The sequence below is a fragment of the Gracilinanus agilis genome, chromosome 5, assembly GCF_016433145.1.
Source record: "Gracilinanus agilis isolate LMUSP501 chromosome 5, AgileGrace, whole genome shotgun sequence".
NCBI lineage: Eukaryota > Metazoa > Chordata > Mammalia > Didelphimorphia > Didelphidae > Gracilinanus > Gracilinanus agilis.
This window is the reverse complement of record NC_058134.1, coordinates 284,813,166-284,823,861: the sequence shown is the minus strand read 5'-3', so window position 1 is coordinate 284,823,861 and position 10,696 is coordinate 284,813,166. Positions and strand designations below refer to the sequence as shown.

Genomic DNA, 10,696 nt, shown 5'->3' with positions numbered 1-10,696 from the left:
ATAACAATCGTCAAAATGGACTTTTAGCTTTGAGAGAGAAGGCACATGATTCCAGATTTCCTTCTAGGGTCTGAAGGAAGAGAAAGAAGAATTTGAGACATATAGAGGATCTAGCTCTCCTCGGCTTAATATATTAGAGATTTTGGAGAATTTCCCCTTAAGGGCAATTCTCTGTCTATCTGTCTGTCTCAAATGTCAATCCCAAAGGGAAGGTTTATTTATTCTTTGTACTATCTCATATATTCTCATCTATCTACTTAAGTAGATTTCTGCTTATTATCACCTTGGGTTTATTTGCTATTTTGTTCTGTGTTCTTTGTGGAACTGGCGGAGTCAAGTTTTGGATATATAGGTTGAGTGATTCCTTCCTAATTAAGAGATCACAATTAGTATCTCAGTTAGAATCTAGATTATTTCCCCTAGAATAACAATTTTTGGAGAGATAAATAGATATACCTGGATTTTTGCACCCTTCTCTAAGGAGATCAGAGTGCCCAATCTCTGGCTTGAAACTCCTGCTTTCCATTCTGGAAGGAATCAGTTTCCCTTGGAGAAGGATGAGCAGAGAAGTCTTGAGAGATATTTATCAATTCAATCATCCTTTTGAGCCATAACTAAATAGACCCATGTAGCACACACATAACCTAATGTGGTCAACATAGTGCACACACACACACACACACACACACACACACACACACACTTATAAGAAAAATGCAAATAGATCTCATTTCCTTGTATAGGATGTAACATTCTTATCAGTTTCTCTTGGCTTCTAAGATCTAAATTACTTTGGGCACAGAGGTCAAATTTCAAATTGTATTTTATAATTACTCTGTTTTCTATAAGGAGATATTCTTATCTAATGACTGTTTCAAATATGTTCCAGAAGGTTGCCTTACTTGGCAGCTGATAATTTTGAGAGCAATGAGAGCTGGTTAAAATCATCCAGGGAAGCTAAATACACAGTCCATCAGTTGCACTAATCTCAATTATGCATAGTGTCTGCCAAAAAGGAAATTAGGAAGGTTCTTTCATACAATGTAGATCAGGTACAGAACAGCTATTCATTTCCTCTGCCCAAATTAAATGCTCAAGTCTTCTCCTTTAAAACTGCTTTATTGCAAAAATGAATAATATGGAAATAGGTATAAGTGATAACATTTGAATTACTTAATGGAAGTGCTTATTGGATCCAGGAGGGAGAGGGAAGAATGGAGGAAAAGAAAACAAAATATGTAAACATAGAAAAATATTTTAAAAATAAAAAATGATACATTTTAAAGACAACATAAAAAACAGTAATACAATTATCATTATACTCATCCAGAAGGCTGAGATTTAAAACATCAAAATGTGAAGAATTATATAAATCTAATGGCATTCAACAATCGCAATAAACTGTTTGTCCACTTTTAAAGACGATTTAACAGACTTTTGTTTCACTTTCAGTTAAAGCATCTTAATGAAAAAAAGGAAGGGAATTTCTTTGAGAAAATATCAAAGACAGAAATTGAGGAGCGTTTGTGTGTGTGTTTGTGGACAAAGGAGTAGAGAAGTTTCCTCAGAATGGGGATTTCACTCTTATATTGCACAATAATGTTCATAAACAAAAAGAATTCATAGCCAAAGCAAATAATACACTCAGAATTGTAAAGATAATCAGAATTACAACTGATTTACAGGAAAAATAGGGTATAAAGATACTGCCATTTTGTTATCTAGAACAAATATTTGATTCTTAATAAGGAGCAGCAATAAGGGCTTCCAAATAGTGTAGTGGTGCCTGATAAAAAGGAGATCCAAAGCCAAAAAAGAACCAGAAAGAAAGGAGAGACAGATAGACAGACAGACAGACAGAGAGACAGACACAGAGACATGAAACAGAGAGAATTAATTACCATAACTTCCTAGTATTCTGATCTACTCAGCTCCTACAACATTCTCTTCCACTACATCTCTGCTACATACAGGATGATCATACCCTTTTTTTTCGCTATCACTCAAAAGTGTTACACTTCTATTTGTAATAACTGAATTAACATTATTTCCTTATGATCTTTTAATATTTCCATCTTTCTTTATAACTCATTCCACCTAAATATATTGTAAGAGGGAAATTTTAGGTATTTTATAGGTACATATATTTAAAGTATGGCCGCCAGGAATCAATAATTCAGATTGATTCCATAATTAAATAGACCCAAGTCAGGATCGGGTTTAAGGTAGTTAATTACAATTAGGAAGGTAGAAGGTAGGGAAATAGAGAGAGGAAGAGGCTAGTCCAGGCCAAAGAGGCCTGGACGGAGAGAGAGGGTTAAAAGGCTAATCAAACTAAATTATATGCCACAAGACCTTAGCAATCAGAGAGGTAAAAGCCTACTTAAGGTAGAGTTCGGAAAACACCAAGGTAGGCCCAGGAAGTCAGCCTAACTTACCCACGTGACAAATCAGAGTGGAAGCAGTCTGAGGTCTCAGCTGAGAACCTTCAGCACCAAGTTCAAAGGGGAAACTGCCCCAACAGGAAGTAACCAACATACTTGAAGAGATAGTGTCTCTCCTCATTTCCTGTGGGCCCGCCTCTAATTCAAGTGGATAAATGGCAGCCTCTACACTGATTTGGACTGCCCAAAGGGCACTCCCTTGTTCTTGATTTATTACTTATTGTCACATGTGGGTAACTCATTTCCCCTCTCCACTAAGGGAGGTGGGGATGACATAATCTAGATGCCTATGGTAAGTAGAGTTTTGACTATGAATGGGCTAGAACTAATTCCATTTACACAATATGCTACATGCCCACTGTGATCTCCAATTAGTCCTTCCATCACTCACTCCTTGTCTGGCTACATTCTTCTATTTTTCCGAAGTCAAATACATGGTGAATCAATTCAACTGAAAACCAATCTATTACTCTTTAATCTCTTACTCCCTGAATTTGCCAAGCCCCAACCCCAGATTATACCTACAATCTACTTCCTCTTCTACTCACATTTGAAATGAAAATCATGAAACTTCTCCACTATAAATTTATCTAGCCAGTCTTAAGTAGGGTCCTTACTACAAATCAAAACTAAAATTTTCCTCTACTTGATTTCCCATCCTATTCGCCACAATTTTTGTCCTATGCTTTTTCTTCTGTTTTCAAGTCTGCAACAGCATTCTATTCCCTTAACAACCCCAACTTTTTCTAATGTTCTGCTGAGGACCTTACATCATACTTCATTAAGAAAAGTGAGACCATTTGTCAAGAGCTCATTCTTCTCCTCTCCTCCTCTCAAATATTTCTAACATTATTCCCCACTATTGCTCCTTCAATAAAGTCTTTAATAATGAGGCGGTGATTTTCTTTGCAAAATAAAAAAATACTTTTACATGTACCTTTTGTCAAATGCAGCTGACTGTGAGTTGCTTACCTTGCCTGAAAATCATAAAACCTTTTAAAAATACAACAGTCAAAACCATTTTTTAAAAGAGAGAAACTGGTTGAACCTGACACCCCCTGTTCTGACCAGATGTTACATACACTCTCCAACCTCTGGCTATTCTATAGAGCAACTTAACCCTTCTGAGCCTCCTTCACTTTCTTTATGAATTTTCAGTTGTTATGTAGTCAAATTATATAACAATTTCTAAAGGTTATGACTTTCATGAGATTCTCTTTATGCTGAAATGTACTTAAACCCTATGACCCCCTGTCTCTCATGGGCTCTCCTGCATCCCAATACTGAGTGGCAACTCCAGACTACAATCCTTCTGCTTAGATAAAAGATTCTGGTTGTGACTACGTTAGTAATTTTCTTTAATTCAGATTAAATGTGGATTCTGAGAAGATTTATTCCTAATGCTTTATAATTTTTATTTCTAAACAATACTCCCTTAAATAGGAGTTGGTATTTTTTTCAAGCCTCTTTCCTCATTTTTTTGTTCTTGGCAATTCAAGGAATACTCTTATATTCCCTACCTCAAAGCAGTTTCTATAATCTAGATAATGGAGATTGAACTTGTGAACCTCATCTTGCCTAGGCATACAAAACTAGGTTTAGCCAAATATGTCTGGAGCGAATTCTTGGGTCCTCCATGTCACATACTATCACTGCCCCTTACCCCCAAATGCACCTGTGGCCATCAAGGACCCCCTATGATGGCTGCAGCACCTACCAGGGGGTGGTGGAGCCCACTTTGGGAATCACTGATCTAGACAATGGAATCCTAGGGTTGGACATGTAATTTTAGATCATCATGAAGGAATTACAGAGGGACTGAAAAGTTGTCTACACCTCTTGAGTAGGTTTCCACCAACTAGTAATTTCTTGGGAAGGGTTGAATAATGAAATTGTATCTGATGATTCAAGGTCATGAATGTCTTTGTCTTTGATAATCAAGAGAGATCATTGACTGATTGATTTATTGGTATTGATAGCCTCATCAATAAATTGATTTTTTATCTGAAACTAATCTCTCAGGATTTTTAATGGTCACAGTTGTATCCTGTCCTATCTTCTCAAGAACATTGTTACTGCTATTATCCATACTTTCTAATCTTCAGGCTTTCCTTATACATTGCCATTGTGGTCTGCCAATACACACAAGTATCCCTCAACTTAAACAAATTCTCACTAGATCTATTATGCCTAGTAGTTATCATCCTATGTCTCTCCTTCCTTCCTCAGCTTATTTCCTTTGAAAAGCCAGCTACTTTTGGTGCTTTCTTTCCTATGCCCTCTTCTTATTGTCTTAAAACTCCTTTCAATCTGACTTCCAGCCTTATAATCCAGTTTAAACTGCTCTCTCCAGAGTTACCATGATCCTTTAATTCCTAAATCAAAGGTCAATTCTTAGTCCTCATTCTTCTTTATCTCTATCCAATGTTTTGACATTATTGACCACTTCCTCCTTTTGCATATTATTTCAGGCTTTATTTAAAAAGGAAAAGGAAAAACGAAAGGTTATAAGCATCTTGTGGTGGCTAATATGAAATCAAAACTGTGCTCAGTGCTCTACAAATATTACTTGATTCTTTTAACAATCCAGTGAGGTAAGGGCTATTTTAATCACCATTTAACAGTGTGGGAAACTGAAGCAAATGTGACTTAAGTGACTTGCCCAAAGTCACACAATAGGCAAGAGTCAACGGATTTTAACTTAGTTCTTCCTGACCCCACATCTACTGTTCTATCCACCACCTAGCTTCTTCTGATTATAGACAGTAGGACGAAACCAAAACCTGACATAACATAACAAAAGAAATGAACTAGAAGAGAATTTTTGGACAGTTTACACTCTAGGAATATTTGAAATTCCTATTCAGTCATTATACAAAATGATTCTCATTTTAAAGTTTTAATTATATGACTCATGGAAGTGTAATATATTAGTTTTAAATTGCTTCTTTATTTTAAAAAAAATTGCTAATGAATATTTATATATCTTCAGTATTAAGCATTTTTAGTGCAGAGTAGATAAATAGCTCTCCTATATCTGTTATACATTAAATGCTGAGTATCTTTCATCTGAACAACTTTGGAAGACTCTAGACATGAACCTAGACTAAGCTTTAAGTTATTTTCTTTTGAAATCTGGATTGGAATATTAAAGAGCTAGAGAATATGAGAAAAAAAAGCCTAATCCTTCTCTTTGAAGGATAGACTTACCCTATGATTGATCCTGGGTACATGTCCTTGGCTGCTAAGCTAAAAGTGGCTCCAAAGGGAAAAGGAAAAGAATGAGTATCCCAGACTTCCTGGGCCCAGCAGCAGTTCTTATTGTTACACTATATTTTAATTTTCTTCTACTCTGAAGAAACTGTAAGTAAGTGCATAGAAATGTATATGGGTGTATAGTGTCTCCCCACCAGGAGCCAGAAACAAGGATGTTGGAGGAAGAAATCAATGTGATTGAGAAGATAGGAGCACAGCTGATGGCAACATCTAGGACACGTAGATGGGCAAGGCAAAGACAGACAGATGTGAGCTCACTTGGTTTGAGAGAATAGTGTGTGGACAGTGGTCATGAACCCCAAATTTTGCCAATAAAATTTGGCAATAAATTACCAGCACAAACAATCTCAGTCTGTCCTTTGAACCACTGGAAGGAGATTACTTGAGCAGGACCAGCTTTGAGAGATGCTTTATAGATGATGTCAAATTTGTGTGTTCCCAAATATGAGAATGCAGGAATTAGATAATCTATAGAAAACAGGTGATTTCCTGATTCAACATGCTTCTTGGGGCTTGAGGATCAACCTGCAAAGTCACTGGGTAGTATTTTACTTGATTAGCAAAAATGCTGAGATATAGTGACATTGAAGGTATGAGGGGGAAAAAAATCTTGGTCAGCAACTCCAAAAGATATTAGCCTCTTAAGGGTTGGGAATGAGGAAAAGAATCCAAAGCAGAAGGTAAAACTATGAGGCTGGGAAGTACTGTGTAGGATCCTGTGGAAAGTTGGAAATCAAATGAAATATCAAATTCAAAGACCTTCTGAAGGGAGAAATGGACAATCTAAATGTTTTATACGTTTATTGTCTCCTGGGAACCTTTTACCTCTTCAGCAAATTTTCTGGAGGATGAAATAAGGTCTGTCTCATCAATTAAAAAAGAAATTGAAATAATTAAAAGAATTGAAAGATAAAGGAAAAAGAATGAAAATTTCTGTTTTTACCCACTCAGAATTTTTATGTATTATAACAAGAATTAGGAGAACAATTACAGAGAAATGAGGAGATTCTGTTGCAAGAACTTTGTACACACTATATGATTAATAAATAGGATAGTAGGATATTTTAAGATAATAGTAGTAAGGTGGCTGAAAGAAAAGCAGATTCTATTAAAAATTAGTGTGATGGAAAAAAAGCCTTGATAATTGGCAATTTCTCTCTAGGAGAAAAAAGTCATTGTGAGGTAATTCTGCTATGAATAGTCTGTGTGTAAACTCAGATAGTGGCACAGTGGATTGAGTGCTGGGCCAGAAATCAGAAATACTCTTCTTCCTCAATTCAAAACTGGACTCAGATATTAACTAGTTGTATGTCACTGAGTGAGTAACTTAGCTTTTTTTGCCTCACTTTCTTTACATGTAAAATGACTCCAATAACAAATGACTAAAATGACAAATCACTCTAGGATCTCTGCCAAAAAAGCAAAAAAAACAAACCCCCCCAAAAATGGATCATGAAGATTTAGATAGAACTGAAAAAGGAAGGCATCATTTGATATTCTTTTACAATGATGCCTTAGTTAAAAGTCATTTGGCATCTAGATTGCACTTGTTTCTTATAGCTTTGAGATCAGCATGAACCTTTTGAATGAGTCCCTAAATGCTTGTATCACTTGCTTATTTCTCAGGGTGTAAATGAAGGGATTCATCACTGGGGCCACAGAGGTTGCAAGAACTGATACCACCTTATTTAAAGCCACCCCTTCCTTTGCAGATGGTTTCATATAGATGAATATACAGGTTCCATAAGTCATGGAGACAACAATCATATGGGAGGAACAGGTAGAAAATGCTTTTTTCCTTTGCTGAGCAGAGGGGAATCTCAGAATAGTTCTGATGATGAAGGCATAGGACAAAACCACCAAAATTAAGGTGATGATTAATGTCAACACAGCAAAGACTAAAACCATTCTTTCTATGAACTCTGTATCAGAGCATGTGATCTCCAGCAATGGTGATGCATCACAAACAAAGTGGTTAATGATGTTAGAGTCACAGAATTCCAACTGAAGACCCAGACTAAGTGGTGGAAGAATAATCATCAACCCAGCCAGCCAACATCCCACAAGCAGCCGGTTACAGACACGGTTGTTCATGATAGTAGTATAATGTAAGGGTTTGCAGATGGCTACATAGCGGTCATAAGACATGGCAGCCAGGAGGAAAAATTCTGCAGCTCCAAGAAGGATACCAAAAAATAATTGAGCGGCACATTCATTATAGGTCACAGTATAGTCCCCAGTTGACATGTTGTATAAGAATCTGGGAATACAGACAGTTGTGAATGACAATTCTAAGAAGGAAAAGTTTCGAAGAAAAAAATACATGGGAGTTTGAAGATGGGAATCCACCAAAGTGAGAGTGATGATGGTCACATTCCCAGTTACACTCAGCATATAGGTCAGGAACAGAAAGATAAAGAGCAAAATCTGCAGCTGTGGATCATCTGTCAGTCCCCGTAGGATGAATAATGTAATCACTGTATGGTTTCTCATTCCTGATCTCTGTATTTTCATGGACCTGTGGATGGAAAAATGCAGAAGTTACTCTTAAGCTATATATATTTTTTCCTGATGGATAAGAAGTCATGTCAAAACTATGTTGAGGTTGGTGCTTTTGACCTGTGCAACAGCTACTGAATATAAGGTTTGTATAAAGTATTTTATTTCCAAATAGATGCCATACTGCATTCCTTTGGAACACACATGTATTTTTTAAAAGGTTTGATATGTTTTCATCTGTCATTTCCATATATACATATATATGTATGTGTATATATATACATATATATACTTGCATTGAATTCCTTTGAGATTTAGAAAAAATGACAAGAAAAACTAAATCTAATGATGTGCTGAAACTGGAATTTCACTCATATCCTTGAATTCAAATCTAGGCTCAGACACTTAACAGCTCTGCGACCCCGGGCATTTACAATTATGTTTGCTTCAGTTCTTTATCTGTGGTGGATGAAGAAAATAAGCTGGAGAAGGAAATGACAAACCTTGACAGTTTCTTTGTCAAGAAAACCCCAAAAGGGGTCACAAAGAGCTGAATGTAACCATAAAAAAAGGCTCAGCAACAAAACAACAAACTGCTACTACATCAACAATCCTTGACCACTATACTAACAAAAAGGAAGTTCATGGTTTATGTGTCCTCCATTGGTTAAAGTGGGCATCAAAATTCATTAGAACTTGGCTGTATTTTAGTGTGGGTTTCAATTGTACCATTGTCACTATGTTGTATATTGTTCAGCTGTTTCATTAGTTCTACTTCTCTCTGCATCAATTATTCTGGATCTTCCCATATTTTTCTGAATTCCTAATATTACTGGATTCTTTATGGAACTATAGTATTCCATACCTCATTTTTTTCAGCAATTATTCAAGTGTTGGGCATTTATTTTGGTCCTATTTGTTCCTACTGAAAACATACCACTAAGACTATTTTTGCATATATGTGGTCTTTCAGCCTTTGTCTTCTTTGTGGCATGTGCTCAGATTAATAGTTGAAAGATCTCAAATTGTCTGGTTAATTTCCTCAAAGTGTTCTTAAAATTTCCCAGAATATTTAGGCCAGTTCTTATCTCCAGCAAAGTTTCTTTCCATAGTCTTTAAATATGGCTAATTGATCTTGTTTTTACCTTGTTCAATGTGAAGGGTGTAAGATAAAATTTCAACATTCTACTAATTTACACTTTTTTAATTATTAGAGATGACCAGTAGTTTATCCTGCATGGTTGTTGATGGTTTTCAATTCTTCTGTTGAGAACTCTATTCATCTACTTGACTTATCTTTTGGGAAAATGGTGCTATCACATATTGGTATACTATATGTACTTGGGAAATTTTCATGAATTTATTAACCTCTCAAAGTCCAATCCATTCTTTTAGGCACACATCCTCTCTGATTCCTTCTCTCTATTAACAAATCCATGTTTATATAGAACCAAGCCACAAACACTTTACACTACCAATGGTTTTTCCCTGAGAATGATCACTCCCCTTCTGTATTAAACAGGGCTTCAAACACAACACATCAGGTTTCTCAACCAAGGAAATGCTGACAATGTTCTGTAGGAATCATCACTGAGAACCAGAGCACTCCTAAACTTTGAATTTAAAGTTCTATTGGAGAGCACTAATGTTCACCAGCCTCAGTAAAGAGTCTCTTTATATGCCAAAATCCTTTAAGTTCTTAATGTGAGATCCACAGATTCCCAAAGGTTCTGTGGATAGATTTCAAAGGCTTCAAGTACTTGGATGGGATTGAAAACTGTACTTTATTTTATTATAACTGATTTTCTTTGCAAACCTCTATATTTTATTTTAAACATGAACAAATATTATTGTGAAAAAGAAAGAGCAGTCTTCATCAGACTCCCAAAGGGATCCATGGAACAAATTGTTAAAGATTCTTACTTTAAAGAAAGTAGCTAAGTGGAATACAGAGGAGAAGTCACTTATATTTAACTCATAAAAAAATTCAGGGCTTATTGATACTCTATATACAACCTAGATTCACAGCATTCATATATCCCACTTATTCTGGTCACTATTGCTCAACATCTTTTTTCAGCAAGACATTGAATTCTAGCAAGCATTTAATAATCACCCTCACAAGAAGACAATCCCCAAAGACCACAGTGAGAGGTAGAAATATATTGGGCTATGTCCCACTCAGCGTGGTACTACTCTGAAGGGAAGAGACAATCCTTCCTCCATAAATTTAGTCAACTGTTTGGGGAATTAGGGAATGAAACAGTCCCAAGGTCAAGGAGACCATGATAACCTTATCCAGCAGATATGAGGGTTTGGGCTGGGAGGGAAAGAATTAGAGAGCATATTTTTGGTATAATGCCAGATGATATTTAAAGAAAGCAAATATGACAATAGAAAAATTACATTATTTGAGAGGAGGCCTCCACCACCAGTGAGGGAGTGCTCCCAGTCTTCTGACCCCACCTTACATGAGG

The 10,696-nt window shown here is 36.1% G+C and overlaps 1 protein-coding gene across 1 annotated transcript; it reads right to left on the bottom strand.

The window, feature by feature from the left end:
• Positions 1–7,274: 7,274 nt before the first annotated feature.
• Positions 7,275–8,234, bottom strand: LOC123248517 (olfactory receptor 6C2-like). Its single transcript, XM_044677312.1, has one exon. It carries the CDS (start codon positions 8,232–8,234, stop codon positions 7,275–7,277), a length of 960 nt encoding a protein of 319 aa, XP_044533247.1.
• Positions 8,235–10,696: the final 2,462 nt, after the last annotated feature.